Raw genomic sequence first — 17645 nt, 5'->3', positions numbered from 1 at the left:
GTTGCCAGGTGAGGGATGGAGTGGTGTGGTTAGGTAATAGAGTTCATGGTGGGAACCAAAGACATTGGCTTTGGACTTCCCAAAATTTACTTGGGGGAAATTTCTGATCATTCAGCACTGAAGTCAAAGAAGCAGCCTGACAATTTAGAGACAGTGAAGGGATCGAGGGAGATGGTGGAAGGTAGAGTTGGGTGTCCTCAGCATGCATCTGGTACCTAACACTGTCTTTTCAAATTACTTTGCCAAGAGACAACATCTAGATAAGAAATAGGAGTGGGGGGGGGGGGGGGGGGGGGGGGGGGTTCGCGTGTGGTGGCAGAGGTGGAGAAAGGATAGATCCTTGGGGTAATGGTGCGGATGTGTGATGAGAAGCCATTCCTCATGATTCTCTCACTACAACTGCATAAATAAGCATGGAACCAGCTGATAAGAGTCCCACCCAGCTGGACGATGATAGAGAGGTATTGCAGGAGAATGGTGGGGGTCAACCATGTCAAAGGCTGCGAACAGACAGAATGATGAGGAGAGATTTACCACAGTCAGTCACATCAGATATAATTTGTGACTTTGATAAGATCAGTTTCAGCACTGTGGCAAGGACAAAAACTGGATTTGGGGAAGTTTAAACATGGAATTCTGGGAAAGATGAGCACAGATTTGGGAGGTGGCAGCATGTTCAAGGGCTCTGAAGAATATAGTTGATGAAAAATATTTTCATTTATATCCTGAGACAAATGACATGGAGTCAAAAGGTAGAAACAAGTCTATTCTAACTAACTAATAGAGGGTGTACTAATAACTAATAGACGGTGACTAGTAACTAGTTAGAATTTTTGTACAGAAGTAAAGGGACCATTACCCAAACAAGGAAAAATAATTAATTGCTTCCCATTTCTCTCCTGGTGTTTGACAAGGTGTTTACTAAAACTCGCTTTCACAGGCATATTTCCTTCCTCAGTGACCCTCTATCCAGCTCCACCTGTCCCACCTCCCTCAAACAGCTTATATTTCATCTTATTTCTATTTTTCTTTAGTTCTGATGAAGAGTCATACGAACTCAAAACGTTAATCTGTCTTCCTCTCCACAGATGCTGTCAGACCTGCTGAGTTTTTCCAGCTATTTTTGTTTTTGTTTCAAGAAAAAACAATCACCATCTCTTTAAAACATTCCCAAAATAGTCATGATTTCCCAGCCTGTGCAAGACCTTGTTGTGGATTTCCTATTCAGTTCCTTCAGTGAAGATACAGAGTGCTACTGGTGTTTTGGCAAAATACAATTCTCAAGCAACACCGTCAAAACAGATTGATTGTCATTTATCGCATTGAGTGTTGGCACAACTGGCAGTCACATTTTTCTGCATATCAGACATCCCGAGAACATGAAAGGTACAATATAAAGACAAGATCGTGCTTTTTAACATTAAGCTTTTTCTTATTCCTCAGTTCCATCTGTTCCGTCACTGATGGCCAGTTGTTTTGTCACCATAATCATTCCCGATGGAACTCCCTCTTGTTATGATTCCAGCTGTTGTTGCTGCTGGCCAACTCAGATCCCAGGTTGGAACCTGGCTTGATAGAGCCTAATTTTTATGTTTTGTTTGGAAATATGGGGGGCAGCTACTGAATAGAGTCACAGGAGTCAGCTAATGAACTGTTGACAAATGAATAAAATTTATTAAACAAGAAAAGATAAACAATATTACGATACTCCTTCACCCACAACTATACCTTTATAGATATATTCAGATTCGGAAGGATAACACAAGTTACAAAAGTGATCTTATACTTTCAAGTTCACCGAACCACACGGTCCATGTAAACCAACAGGTGACCTGTGGTCAGGCACACCACACTCCGAAACCAAGTGACAGGTACTATCCCAAACAGATGCTCTGGGTCTCTCAACTCCCCACAGATGCTAATCACACTGTAAACCAACGGGTCTCACCGAACACCGTCTTTCACATGAGGGTTTCCAATCCCCACTCTCGAAGAACCCACCTTGGAATCTCCGCCCAAACAACGCTTTCTTTCGGGCACCTTCCACAAAGGTCCACCTCCAGGGTTCGATTTCCCCTGGATCACCACATGCATTCAAGCTTCGCCTTCCACACACTCTCTCTCAGATACTCAAACGTGCCAACAGAACACCGCTGCTTCACAGGGCCGTAGTAAAGAGTTACAGACCTTCGGCTGTCTCCTTGGATCTTCTGGGTTCTTGCAGGCCTATTTTGCTTCAAGTCTGTATCCTGCAGCTTTCTCTCTTTAAACTTGGAGTCTTCCTCTGCTCCTCACTCTTAACTCCACTCAACAGGGCCTTATCCAGATTCCTGTTCTTTTCCTTTGATAAGAAGGTTTTCTCGATACCCCCTTTCTGTTCTTTTAGGCAATCTGCTTCCCGCAGCTCTGTCCTGTCCAGGTTCTACTAGCTCCCGTTTCCAACTGAACTAAAAAACTGCTTTCTTCACTGTAAGAGCATAATCACTAACTGAACTCAATGCTTTCTGTTTCTCTGTGTCTGTGGGCCCCCTGTTGCTAGGCAACAGCATAGTTTTTTTTCTAATTCAAGAGGCATAAAACATCAAGAAAATGCAGGTATAGGAACAAACCTACAGACTTGCAGGCAACATTCTTTAAAATGAAATTAGACCCAGGTTTCACCCTTATAAACCACAAATAAAACATATAACTTAAACTTAAAGCTAAAATTTAAAGCTATAGCTTATGCATAACACCCACAAATACAACTTACTTAAACTATATCTAGTTCCTCACACTTCCCCCTTGAAAGAAAGCTTCACAACCGTGAAGGTTTCTTTACAATTGCCTTACATTCGCCACACAAACTTATCATAAACATTGAACAAAATAGCTTATTACATATCATATAAATAAACTTCTCATCTCCATAAGACCATAAGGCATAGGAGCAGAAGGTGGCCATTCAGCCCATCCAGTCTGCTCCAACATTCAATGAGATCATGGCTGATCTGATAATCCTCAACTCCACTTTCCTGCCTTTTCTCCATAGCCCTTGATACCCTTACTGATTGAAAATCTGCCTATCTCAGTCTTGAGTATACTTAACGACCCAGCCTCTACAGCCGTCTGTGGTAAAGAATTCCACAGATTGATTACTCTGACAAGAAATTCCTCCTCATCTCTGTTTTAAATGGGCGCCGCCTTACTCTGAGATTATGCCCTCTGGTCCTAGACTCTCCCGCAAGGGGAAACAACCTCTCAGCATCTACCCTGTCAAGCCCCCTAAGAATCTTGTATGTTTCAATAAGGTCGTCTCTCATTCTTCTAAACTCCAATGAGTACAGGCTCAACCTACTCAAAATCTCCTCATAAGAAAACCCCTCCATACCCAGGATCAACCTAATGAACTTTCTCTGGACTGCCTCCAATGCCAGTATATCTTTCCTTAAAGGAACCAAAATTGTTCACAGCATTCTAGATATGATCTAACTAGTGCCTTGTATCATTTTAGCAAGACTAACCTATTTTTATACTCCATTCCCTTTGAAATAAAGGCCAATATTCCATTTGCCTTCCCTATTACCTGTTGAACTTGTATGTTAGCTTTTTGTGATTCATGCACAAGGACTCCCAAATCCCTGTGCTGCAGCCTTCTGCAGTGTTTCTCCATTTAAATAATATTCAGCTCCTCTATTCTTCCTGCCAGTGCATAACCTCACATTTTCCCACATTATATTCCATCTTCCAAGTTTTTGCCCACTCACTTAACCTGTCTATATCCCTCTGCAGACTCCTTGTGTCATCCTCACCACTTGACTTCCCACCTATTTTTGTGTCATCTGCAAACCTGACGATAGTACTTTCACTTCCTTCAACTAAGTCATTAATATATATTGTAAGTAATTGAGGCCCCAGCACTAGTCCCTGCGGCACTCCTTTAGTTACAGGTTGCCATCCCGAAAATGACCCCCTTATCCCAACTCTGTCTCTATTAGTTAGCCAATCCTCTATGTTAGTATACTACCCCTAACACCATGGTCTCTTATCTATCTCGTTTCACAACTATGCATGTCATATTGTACAATTAGAGATTTAAGCAAAACAAAGTTAATAAATGTAATCAGATTAGCAGAATTTGTACACCATAGTATTACCATAACTCAACTCTTATGTTTCTATTTTCCCTTATTCCCAGTCTTTAACTCAGCAAAGAATGATTTATTTAAGTCCACAGCTAAATCATCCTTTTTGTTAATTGTAGGAGTAACTCCATCTTTTAGCTCATTTTCCGAACTCAAATGTGGTAAACTCTCATTTCAATTTAGTAAAGTTTGTGCATTAGCATCTCACTTCTCCTCTGGTCAAAACTGCTTTTCGCCGTTTCAAGGATGTTGCTGAGATGCTTTTTATGTTCACACAAAAGTGTTTTGTATTTCTGCTTGGGTATGATCTTTGAACTTTTTGTAATCTTGTTGTTTCGCCCAATCCCATTTCAAACAGGTTGTTTCCACTTATCTTTGAGCAGCATCAATTATTTTATCTCTTTGGGGTTGCATAGTTCGTTCCAACCCTTCAACTCTTTTGCATAATTTACAACTATATCAGTCCACTTCCTCAGCAGGTTTTGAATGGTCTTTTCGCAAACTGTCCACTTGCCTGGATTCCAACTACTGCATTTTGTGTAGTAGCACAGACAAGCATTTGTAAATCAGTAACAAAAATAAAAATAGCTGGAAAAACTCAGCAGATCTGACAGCATCTGCGGAGAGGAATACAGTTAACGTTTCGAGACCTTGTGACTCTTCATCAGAATTGAGGAAATATAGAAATGACATGAAATATAAGCTGGTTGGGGGGGTGGGGGGGGCTACAGATAGAGCTGGATAGAGGGCCAGTGGTAGGTGGAAGCAAAGAAGAGATTGCCAAAGGTGTCATAGACAAAAGGACAAAGGGGTTGTTGATGGTGATGATATTAGCTAAGGAATGTACTAATGGTGACATTAAGGGTAGAAAGCAGGATGAGCAAGTGACAGATGGCCCTAGTGGGGGTGGGGAGGGGGGAAGGGATTGAAATAGGCTAAAAGGTGGAGATGAAACAATAGATGGAAATACATTTAAAAGTAACGGAAATAGGTGGGAAAAGAAAAATATATTTTAAAAAATTATAAATTATTTGAAAAAGGGAGATCGAAAAGGGGGTGGGAATGGAGGAGAGAGTTCATGATCTTAAGTTGTTGAACTCAATGCTAAGTCTGGCAGTCTGTAAAGTGCTTAGTTGGAAGATGAGGTGCTGTTCCTCCAGTTTGCATTGAGCTTCACTGGAACATTGCAGCAGGCCAAGGATGAAAATGTGGGCATGTCTCTCGCCCCTTGTTCAGTCCATTCCCACCAAATCCACCATTTCTCTGACGCCCTACATCATATCAACAATTTCCAGTTCCTTGGCCCCAACCGCCTCCTCTTCACCATGGACGTCCAATCCCTCTACATCTCCATCCCCCACCGACATGGTCTGAGGGCTCTCCGCTTCTTCCTCAAACAGAGGCCCGAACAATTCCCATTCACCACTACTCTCCTCCGTCTGGCTGAACTTGTTCTCACACTGAACAATTTCCCCTTCCTCCAAATAAAAGGTGTGGCTATGGGTACCCGCATGGGCTCCAGTTATGCCTGTCTCTTCATGGGATATGTGGAACACTCCTTGTTGCAGTCCTACTCAGGCCCCCTCCCACAATTCTTTCTCCAGTACATTGATGACTGCTTCGGTGCTGCTTCATACTCTAATCTGGACCTGGAAAAATTTATTAATTTTGCTTCCAATTTCCACCCCTCCATCAATTTCACATGGTCCATCACTGACACTTCCCTTCCCTTCCTTGATCTCTCTTTCTCAATTTATGGTGATAGACTGTCCATCAATATTCATTACAAGCCTACCGACTCCCACAGCTACCTCGACTACAGCTCCTCACACCCCGCTTCCTGTAAGGACTCCATCCCATTCTCTCAGTTCCTTCGCCTCCATTGTATCTGTTCTGATGATGCTACTTTCCAAAACAGCTCCTCTGACATGTCTTCCTTCTTCCTTAACCAAGATTTCCCATCCACGGTGGTTGACAGGGCCCTCAGACGTGTCTGGCCCATCTCCTGCGCATCCGCCCTCACACCTTCCTCTCCCTCCCAGAACCATGATAGGGTCCCCCTTGTCCTCACTTATCACCCCATCAGCCACCGCATTCAAAGGATCATCCTTCGCCATTTCTGCCAACTCCAGCACGATGCCACCACCGAACACATCCTCCCTTCACCGCAACCCCCCCCACCCCGGCGCATTCCGCAGGGATCGTTCCCTCCGGGACACCCTGGTCCACTCCTCCATCACCCCCCTACACCTCAACCCCCTCCCACAACATCTTCCCATGCAACCGCAGAAGGTGCAACACCTGCCCCTTTGTTTCCCCCCTCCTCACCCGTCCAAGGGCCCAAGCACTCCTTTCAAGTGAAGCAGCACTTCACTTGCACTTCCCTCAATTTAGTCTACTGCATTCACTGCTCCCAATGCAGTCTCCTCTACATTGGAGAGACCAAATGCACACTGGGTGACTGCTTTGCTGAACACCTTCGGTCTGTCCGCATGACCCAGGCCTCCCTGTCACTTGCCATTTCAACACACCACCCTGCTCTCATGCCCACATGCCCGTCCTTAGCCTGCTGCAATGTTCCAGTGAAGCTCAATGCAACAGTACCTCATCTTCCGACTAAGCACTTTACAGCCTGCCGGACTTAACATTGTGTTCAACAAATGCAGATCATGAACTCTCTCCTCCATCCCCACCCTCTTTCCGATCCCCCTTTTTCCAATAATTTAACTTTTTTAAATATATTTTTCTTTTCCCATATATTTCCATTATTTTTTAAATGTATTTCCATCTATTGTTTCATCTCCACCTTTTAGCCTATTTCGATCCCTTCCCCCCACCCCTACAAGGGCCATCTGTCACTTGCTCATCCTGCTTTCTACCCTTAATGTCACCATAGGCACATTCCTTCGCTAATATCACCACCATCAACACCCCTTTGTTCTCTTGTCTATGACATCTTTGGCAATCTCTTCTTTGCCTCCACCTATAACTGCCCCTTTATCCAGCTCTACCTGTCCCAACCCCCTCAACCAGCTTATATTTCATGTCATTTCTATATTTCCTCAATTCTGATGAAGAGTCATACAGACTTGAAACGTTAACTCTATTGCTCTCCGCAGATGCTGTCAGGCCTGCTGAATTTTTCCAGCTATTTTTATTTTTGTTTCAGGTTTCTAGGGTCCACAGTATTTTGCTTTTATCTTATTTGTAAATCAGTGTCTCTAGTCATTGATCTTGAAGGGTTATTATGCACATTTAGTCCTTTTTTTGACAATTCTTAATTTCCAATTTTGCAGGCACTTCAGTTGCTTTCATATTGTCCATTACTGAAGTTGATACATCAATAATGTTACTTGGATCAGTTCTCTGCTCAACAGGACCACAATTCAACAAGGAATTTTTACTCACAAAAACAACTTTGAAACTGTGACACTCCAAGCCACACTCCTCCTCTTTCATTTTCTCCAGATTGCACTGAAGTTCGAAAATCTCAAAACTCTTTTCCCGACAAAGCTTTAATAGCTCATTAGTTTTGGCTTTTAATTCTGCATTCAACCAATTATCCTGATTTACCAAAAATTCCTTTTCCTGTTCAAGGCATTTTCCATGATAATTCGTCGAGACGACCGGTGCTTGAAGTTCATTAAGTTTTAACAGAAGATTGACCTTTGTTAAATTTGCTTCTACAAGTTTGTGGTCTAGACGTTTCAAGTCCTCAGTCAAGTATTCTACTTTGTGACTGATTCTCAATTGTTCTCACCAATTCTCATTTTTCAATAGTAACATCCTCTTTTACACATGGAATTTGGTTTTCTACATTAATCAATTTTCTACATAATCAATTGCTTGTTATCGATAATAAGTGCTTCATTTTTGGCCACAGTAATTTTCAGGAGCTGCTTAAGGTCAGTATGATCAACCGCCTGCTGCAATATAGTCGTCTCCACATTACTGTCTCTGTAGCCAAATCATTACCCAGAATAATATCTTCCCCTTCAATAGGTGACCTAGGAATAATTCCCACCGTAACAATTCCAGTTAAAAAGTGGCTTTGTAAGTTGGCTTTACACAAAGAAACAGGTTCATAAATTCCATTAATACCCCTTAGGCTCTCTGGTACTTTGCAATGATTGATTTGTATTGTGATTTCACCAAATCAGATTCTTTCAACACAGCCCACATTCACTGAATTTTTTCTAAACATGCTCCCTCTATTGACAGGATATCAATTCCAAGTAACATTTCAATTTATTCTGCAGGTCTCAATTTTTCCTCAACTTTTAGTTTCATATCTTTGGAATTTTTCAATTACCGTACTTAAAAACACTTCAACATCAAAATAGTTTTGCTTTCCTCAAAGCCAGTACATTTACAATCACAGGCTGTTGTACAGGATCAGTAAAAAGATAACATAACCTAATCCTAACACCAGGTTAATACCATATGTGGAAATCAGTAGTGTTGCATGGGTAAAATACATTAAAAAAGAGATTATAAAGAAGAAAAATAGATCTTGTCCTTAGAGTAACCTTCAGTGCGGTTTGAGTTGGGTGGTGAATTGCTAACGATCTTCAATTATTTATTATTTCTAGCATGTTTGTAATAAGACTGTAAATGTAGTGATGTAGCGTAGGATACAAAACTTCTGGGGAAAGAATGACCAAATTAGCCCTTAGGGCACAGTGATTTGTGTGGCTACAGGGATTCAATTTCAGAGCAATTCTAGTGGGTGGAAAATCATGCAATGTATGCTGACCTTTGCAACTAATTCCCGATATGTGCTCCTACATAATACATAGTATTTACAGCACATAAACAGGCCACTCTACCTAGCATTGTCAGTGTTTATGCTCCACATGAGCTTCCTCCCACTCTACTTCATCTAATTCCAAAAAAGCAATCTTCTATTTCTTTCATCTGCATGTGTTTATTGAGCTTCCCCAGAAATGAATGCACACTAGACGCCTGAACTACTCTGTGTAGCAAGTTCAACATTCTAATCACCCTCTGAGGAATGAACTTTTTCCTGAATTCCCTACTGGATATATTAGTGGCTATTTTTAATTTATCACTCCTACTCCTGATCTCCCCTGCAATTCCCTCATCATGGGGAATTTTCTTTTTGGAGGTGAGAGCTGGGGGCTTGGGAAAGCCTGGAAAAAAACTGTTGGGCTGTTATCCGAACATCTTCCCCCCTTCTTCCGTTGGTCCCTGGGGTGGATTGGGAGTCTTGTTGGCAACATGCACAGCAGCAGCAGGAAGGCAATTAAAATAACCAGAGAGGCAACTGAGTGAAATTTTGAGCCTGCAATTGCTATTTGGCAACAGTGAATGGGTTTCATGCAACATCCAGAACATGGCAGCTTAGAGGACACGAGTCACAGAAAGAAGTCATTAAAACCTGCAACTGACATTCACCGAGTACCACAAAGAAGAAAAGCAACAAGCTTGAGGTCAGCCATAGGCAAAAGCTTGCAATGACAGGAGCAGGTCATCGAGGCTGATATTCATAATAATGGTCTAACTAGATGACCAGCCAGATCCTGTAGATGACTTTCACAACTCAATCCCTTACTCCCTTCTAATTTCTTCAGAAGTAGTTCCTCCAAGCCACCATAGCACAAATCTCTGTGCAGCAACTGTGAATGCTTCACTAGCCTTTAAATCCTGCACTCTCAATCACGATCCACCCCAGTCATCCTGCCCACCAATCCTAATTGGACAGCAATCCCAAAAGTAGGTTCCTAATTGGATACCTTCCAGAAAGTTCAACCAAAAGGCCCACTACTCGTCTGCCCAGGTTTCCAACTGGAAATCGCCCCATTATTTGTGCAAAACTAAGGCGGCAAGATTCTACCCTTCATCATTATGTCTACCCTATCGAACCCTTCCGTATTCTTGAAGATTTCCATCAGGTTACCCATCAGTCTTCTCTTGTCAATGTTCAATCTTTCCTGATAGCTATATCCAATGAGTCCTGGTATCATTCTACTAAGTCTGTTTTGTACCTTTCCCGGTGCCTCTATGTCCTTTTTATAATAGGGACCAGGACTGTTCACAGTACTCCAAATGTAATCCATTCAAGGTTCTATAAAAGTTTAAAATAACTTCTCTATTATTCAATTCTATTCCTCTAGAAATGAGCCTCAATGCTTTTTCTTCGCTTTAAGGCCTTGTGAACTACTACTTTTAATGATTTTGCTCCTCTGCCCCATTTAAACACATGTTCCAAGCAATATGTGGCCTCCTACTCTCCCTACCAAATTGCACTGCCTCACAACTATCTAAATTGAACTGTACTTGCCAATTACATACCCATTTTGCAGTTTATTCAGGTCTTCCTGTATCTTGTCAGTCATAATCTGCATTCTCTACACCTTTCAATTTGGTATTGTGTGCAAATTTTCAAATTGTACTTCCTGATTACGGAGTTCAAATCACTTGTGCAAATGTTGCACAGCAGTGGGTCCAACATTGGCAAAAGGTGTTCCACAGTGATCAGTTGGAGCAAATACTATCAACCCTTATTCTCTGTTTTCTGGCCAGCATGCCATCCATTCTGCTACTTTTCTTCTCGTGTTTTGACCTTTGTCCAGTAGCACAAAGCTCTGTGCCAGGGTGATCAATTCCTAAAATCTACCCATGATACCAAAAGCTCAAAGATTACAAATAAAAACAGGAAATGCTGCAAAAACTCAGCAGGTCTGGCAGCATCTGTGGAGACAGAAACAGAGTTAACGTTTCGCGTCCATATGATTCTTCTTCAGGGAACCCAAAGATTACACATAGATCAGGGTGACAGTACCTGTTGTAAAGGTTGAAGGCATGTTTTCAGTTTCTTTTTAGAGATAAACAACTGGTCATAATCTTCTGTTGATTCCAGAAGTTTTTTACTGGGTTTCCTTTGGCGTTTACCTTCAGTAATAACTGTAATTATACAAATATGCATGAGTGTTATATTTATAGAAAAACACATGGACACATTGTTACCAAATTTCCAAAAATTGGGTATACAAATAATGTAGTATGACAGCAAACTAAAGTGCCCTGTAATAAAGCTCTTGACACAAGAGCGAGTACCTTGGTGCACTTTTCAGTTGTTATTTTCTTTTTACCTAAAGAGTTCCTTTTTACTTTTGTTGTATTTTTTAAGGCACATTTCCTTGCCACAGAAAGTATATATGTTCACAGATTTATTCCCACAATATTGTTAAGTTGTAGTTCGGAATCTACGTCTCTAGCTCTAGTTAGTTTTTCTTCTTTTCCACATTTCTTTTGCACTCATCTTTGATCAATAAATGTTGATCTCCGACGTAAAATATTAACACAGGGAAGTTTGCACTTAGCTCTAAATTCTAACTGGTGCTTAAAATATGGTAACAAATGAGGGAAAAAGGCTTCATTTCCTCTTTTCTAGAGGAAATGCTTATAGCAACAATCTTTGTACCCTATTTTACATGACTTCCTTTTGTATTCTCTTAGAAGCAATTTCATTTTGTGGCACTGGACATTAAACATTACATTAGTGGTTTTCAGTTAGGGATATGCTTATTTATTTTGTATATACTACTGCTTTCAATTCAAAATTTAGTTTGAAATACCTGCTTTGATTTTTTTTTTGCATTGAAAATATACCATTTTAATAAACTGCTTAATCTGAATTACTGGAAAATTCGATATTCCGTGCAAAAAATGGCCAATAGGAGTAGAATGTACTCAAAAAGTTCCTTTCATCATGTCCCTTAACAGATGGAAAATATTAAAGGATCATGTCCAAAGGGCAGGGGAATTTGTTTCATGTAGATGTCTTCATATTGCATCAAGAACAACCTTGGGCATAACTGAATAACAAGATATGGGGTCGATCTTTTCTTCAAGATCTGGGCAGTAATCACTGCTTATACAAGGCACAGAGAGGAAAACTGGGCAGAGAGGATCTTAATCAGAACCTGCTGGACTAATTTTGGGTGGAAGGGAAATCAGGCAGGACTGACCTGGAATTGACCAGGAATTCAACTGAACTTGGCACCTAAATGGCATGGGTACAAGAGGTCAGAGAGGCTGGGTATTCTGCAATGGGTGACTCAGCTCCTGTCTCCTACCCTACCACAGACCTTCCTTTGTCCTTGTCCAGCCACCCCTTGCTCAAAACCTACAACATCTCTAAATTTTCCCAGTTCTGATGAAAGGTCATTGACCTGAAACATTAACTCTTGTTTCTTTCTTAACAGACACTGCCTGATCTGCTGATTATTTCCAGCATTTTCTGTTTTTATTTCAGATTTCCAGCATCTGCAGTATTTTGCTTTTCGTTTGCCAAATTGGGAGAGATAGTCAACAAAAGAAAAGATATTAATGAGCTTGCAGGATGGGCATATATGAACAGCACATGAATTTCAACATAGACCTCATATGGTCTTGCTACTCCCATCTCATCAATTACAGATAAGGCCATTTTTGATTCTTTCCTTGTATCTTTTTCCACCCATATCCCCCCTTCCACGTTTCAGCTCTACCTCCTTTAGCCACCCCTGAGAAAACTTTCCCCAATTCACTTACAACTGCACTTTCAAAATCCCATCTAGCCTTTGCCCCTCTTTTCACCATAACATTTCTGCAGTTACAAGTTCAATCAACCAGACCCTCACTTGAACCTTTGATGTCGTAGTCTTCAGTAAAATAAATCCCTGCACCCCTACTATGACGTTCATCTCCAAGTCCAAGGGGCGCAGACTTGAAAGGATAAAGTGGACAACTGGTTTAGCCATCGGGTCTCGCTTCCCATATTAGTCAATATTGTAAACAATTCTCTCTTTTCAGATGTTGTCCTTCTGCCCTTTTAATCTGCCGTCATCACCCCACTCCTCAAAAACTATTCCTTAATGACAGTCCCATCTCCAATCTTCCATTTCTCTCCAAAGTCTTTGAACGTGTTGTCACCTCCGAAATCCCTGCCCATCTTTAAAAGAACTCTATGTTTGAATCCTTCCAAAGTTTATGTCCCTTGCCCAGTAAATAACTCTTATCAAAGTCACAAATTACATTCTATGTGAATGACTAAAGTAAACTTTCCCTGCTCATCTTTCTCAATGTTTCCAGCCTTCACCACAGCTGATCACACCACCTTCCTCCAACACTTCTCCACTGTCGTCTAGCTGGGTGAGGCTGCTTCCACACAATTCCATATCTAAAACTTTTTATTCCTTCACAGGATGTGGGCATTGCTGGCTATGCCAACATTTGTTGCCCATCACTAAGTGCCCTTGAGAAGGTGATGGTAAGCCTCCTTATTGACTTGGAGTGGAACTTGCAGGTGATGGTGGTCGCATGTTCTATCCTGTACACAATAGAGGTCGTGAGCTGCCAAACAAGCTTTAGCAAGTTGCTGCAGTACATCTTGCAGATTGTACACATTTCTGCCACTGTGCGCCAGTGGAAGAAGTGAAAGTTTAAGGTGGTGAATGGGATACCGATCGAGCAGTTTGCTTTGTTCTGGATGGTGTCAAGCTTTTTCAGTATTGTTGGAGTTACACTCATCCAGGCAAGTGGAGAGTATTCCATCACACTCTTGACTTACCTTTTGTGGATGGTGGGAAATCTTTGGGAAACAGAGGAGTTACTTGCTGCAGTATTCCCAGCCTCTGACTTGCTCTTGTAGCAACAGTATTTATATGACTGGTCTATTTACGATTCTAGCCAATGGTGATCTCAAAGAGTTTGACGGTGGCAGATTCAACAATGGCACTGCCATTGAACGTCAAAGGGAGATGGTTAGATTCTCTTTTGTTGGAGATAGTTATTGCCTGGCACTTGTGTGATGCAAATGTCACTTACCACTTACCGTGCAAGCCTAAAATGTTGTTCAGATCTTGCTGCATGAGGGCACAGATTGCTTCAGTATCGGAGCAGTTATGATTGTGAAATCATTGGCAAACAACACCACTTCAGAACTTATGTTTGAGGGTAGGCTGGAGCCAGTATAAGTGGAAGTGGAATGGGAACTTCAGGAGAGGCAGAATGGGAAAAGTGAGAGGAGAACAATGTTCCCTCTAAGGCACATGAATCATGTGGCAATCTGGAATGTACCATGCATTGAAATAATAGGCCACTCAAAACTCTGTAAAAGTTCCATGACTTTTAAAATGCAAGCTGCCCATGAACACAATAGTAGTGCTCAGAGGAGTTTGTAGCCTGTCCAGTACAAAGAAAAATGAGATGAAATACAGTAATTCCTCGCTTAACATTGTAGCTGCATTCCTGAAAAGTGCAACTTTAAATGAAACAACATTAGTGAATCAGATTTTCCCATTACAATCAATGTAAAAACTTTAATTAGGTCCTGTAGGACATTTCCAATCAGTAAAATTGCATTAAAACATTACACCCTGTAAACCTAAATACTGTACATTCCTAAATTATTATATTTGTAAACAAAATAACTTAAAATGTGTAGAAATATAAAAGAAATTTGCTAACTATTTCCACTTACCTCCCGTTCGCAGTCTCGCCCACTCACTGACTCTCCTGCCCACCATCACTCCTGCTTCCCAGCCATCCACTAGCTGACCTTCCTGCTATCAGATCCTCCCACTCCCAACTTAGGGAGTAGAGCAGCATCGAGTTGCAAGTTCATAGAGGCAAGTGGAGAGGCGGTGAGCAAGAGGGTTGGCCAGGGGGAGGGCCAGCAAGCGGGAGGATTGCATAGCAGGATGGTCGGGACTAGGAGGACTGGTCAGCAGGAGCGACTGGGAGGATTGACCAGTGGAAGGGTTGGCGAGTGGGAGGATCAGCAGTAAGTGTGAGGGTCAGGAATGGAAGGGTCAGGAGCAGGAGGGTCGGCAAGCAGGAAGATTGGTGCGACTGTGATGTAGTGGAGAGTGGGAGAGGCTGCTGGAAATCTTCAGCATTAAATGCAAATACCAGCCGCAATAAAAATACAACATTAAATCGAAAAAAAAAAATGTAAATGGCAACTTAAAAGCAAGGACTTAACTGGACTGACGTTGAACTCTCCTTACCTAATGAAAAAGATTGCTGTTTCTGTTCTGTAATATTGGGTTGAGTTTCTGTTCTTTTCCACTCTTTCAGTTTAGAACGACGGTCAATATTTTGCCCATCAACCTGCTGGCTACCTTCATCTGCGTCCTGTGACCTTATCTGTGATTAAAGATATTCAAAGTTTAGAAATAAAATATTAATATCACATAACTTGTTGACTACTTAGCACAAAGTGTACACAGAGCAGAGCAAAGTGCATCGCAAACAGTGCAAAAGTTGGGAATTTTATTCAACTGGCAGTCTCTGGTTGAATAGAACTGGGTGAGTAATGTCTAACTGAAATTTAGTTTGACTTTTCAAATTTAACTTGGAACTGTAAAATCTGTAAAACAAACTGCAAGTTAGTTAACACTTTGGTAGTTAACTGTTAGTCAGTTGTAAGTCATTCCCTGAATAGGTACCAATTACGCTGAGTAGGAAGCTTAGTCAACAATATAACTTCGGCTTATAATTTTTTAAAAAAGCGTACAGTAACTGCTGACATGCAGAGTAGTTGGCATAGAGTCCACCACAAATAGAGTGTAAATGTTGAAAGTTTGGTGCAGAGGGGGAAGATGATGCTGCTGTTTTTTCCTTCTAATACTTGCGGTTATTCTAAGCTTGAGGTGGTAAGTATTTAAAATTTTGTCTAGGTTTTCAGTGCTTAGTACACAAACAGGACCTCAACTTTAACTGTATAAAGTTGTCTACGGGTTGGGAGCACACATTACATAATGACACATAATATAAAGACACGTAACGTAGCCTTGTCAACTGTCTGGAGGTAGTGGGGGCCCTCATTGGGAGGCTCTCAGTAAGGCAATCCTCCCCTTTTCCATTGGGGATTTGGCGTGGAGGATGCTGCACATGCAACAGAGGATTAAGATGGTTCACAGACTCCCTGGCCACCTGTAATTTCTGTGGCCTTGAGGAGTCTAAGTTCCATGTTTATAGAGGGTGTCAGTGGTTGCAGCCCCTTTTTGATTATTTGAAGAACCTGTTCCTCAAATTTTGGTTGCATTTCAGCCCCACACTCTTGATCTTTGGTCACCTGATGTGGAGGGGGATGAGGTGGGAAGACGACCTCCTTGCATCCCTGCTCCTGGGCCTGGTCAAGGAGGCCATTAACAGGCCCAGGTAGCGGGCAGTCGATGGGGTCATTCGGCCTGACTGTCTGCTCCTCTTCCAAAGCTATGTTCACAGCCGGGTGTCCCTGGAGAGGGAACATGCAGTGCCTACCTGTATGTTTGAGGCCTTCTGCGACCAGTGAGCACCACAGGGTCTGGCATGCATAGTCAGCCCCGAGAATGACATTTTGGATTAATTAGATAAATTTCCTTTGAAAGTTTGGTTTTTATTACAGTGCCCCATCAAGGGCTGTCACCCCTTTTATTAGCTTATTTTTATTGATTTGTTGGTTTTCCAAAAAGAGCATATAAAGACAGGTAGCCTTGTCAACTATCCGGAGGCAACAGGGGCACCCGTTGGGAGGCTCTCCACGTGGCAGTCCTCTATTTTTCCATTGGGGATTTGGTGTGGAGGGTGCTGCATGCTGCAGTCCCATGCAATGGAAAAGATTAAGATGGTTCATGAACTCCCAGGCTGCATGCATTTTCTCTGGCCTGAGTCCATGTTCCACCTATATGTAGGGTGTCTGAGGTTGCACCCCTTTTTCTACTACTTGAGGGGGCTGCTCTTTAAGTTTTGCCTGCACTTCAGCTCCACGCTATTGATCTTTGGCCACCTAATGCAAAGGGCGGTGGGGGTGAACAGATTGGAGGGCCTCCTTGTTAGCCTCGTGGATCTAGCCAAGGTGGCAATTAACAGGTCCAGGCAGTGGGCGGCTAAGGGGGTCGTTCAACCTGACTCTCTTCCTCTCTTCCATGGCTACATTCGTCCCCGGGTGCCCCTGGAAAGGGAACATGCTGGTACACTTGAGGCCTTCTGTGACTGGTGAGTGCTGCAGTAGCTAGAGAGCATCATCAGTCCCAGAAGTAACATTTTCATTTAGTTTCCTTTGAAAGTTCTGTTTTTTGTTACAGTGCCCCTTTAAGGAGTTTTCAATTAGCTAATTAGTTTATATTTGTTTTACAGAAGAGTAAAGAGACACAAAGTTATCAAAAAAAAAAGAGCAGAGAGCTGTTGAGCCCTTGTCAGCCCTTCAGAGGCAGGCCCTATTCAGCCCCGGCAGGAGGCTATGTTACAGTCCTCCCCTTTTCCATTAGAGATTTGGCGGAGGATGCTGCACTCAGTAATAGCAGATTAAGGTGGTTCACAGACTCCCAGGCTGCATTTTCTGTGGCCTTGAGGAGTCTGTGTTCCATGTTCATGTAGGTTGTCCGAGGTTGCAGCCCGTCCCACTATTTGAGGGGATTGCTCCTCAAGTTTTGTTTGCACTTCTGATCTTTGACCACCCGGTGTGGACGGGGATGAGCAGGACAGAGGGCCTCTTCGTTAGCCTGTTCCTGAGCCTGGCTAAGCTGG

The 17645-nt window shown here is 42.2% G+C and overlaps 1 protein-coding gene across 11 annotated transcripts in view; it reads right to left on the bottom strand.

Annotated features, from left to right (window-relative positions):
- LOC121280891 overlaps positions 1-17645 on the bottom strand; it is a 270129-nt gene that overhangs the window by 154175 nt on the left and 98309 nt on the right. For all 11 annotated transcript variants that reach the window (XR_005943756.1, XR_005943750.1, XR_005943755.1 and 8 more), the window contains 2 exons: positions 15143-15281; positions 10930-11051 (listed from right to left, as the gene is read on the bottom strand). Coding sequence is in view for 2 of the 11 variants with exons in the window: in XM_041193244.1 (XP_041049178.1) it covers positions 10930-11051; positions 15143-15281 (261 nt within the window). In the remaining 9 variants the exon portion in view is untranslated. The remainder of the gene's footprint in view (positions 1-10929; positions 11052-15142; positions 15282-17645) is intronic.

The sequence above is a fragment of the Carcharodon carcharias genome, chromosome 8 (genome assembly GCF_017639515.1).
Source record: "Carcharodon carcharias isolate sCarCar2 chromosome 8, sCarCar2.pri, whole genome shotgun sequence".
In the NCBI taxonomy this organism is placed as follows: Eukaryota; Metazoa; Chordata; class Chondrichthyes; order Lamniformes; family Lamnidae; genus Carcharodon; species Carcharodon carcharias.
The sequence above is the reverse complement of the archived record's forward strand: the minus strand, read 5'-3'. Positions and strand labels throughout refer to the sequence as shown.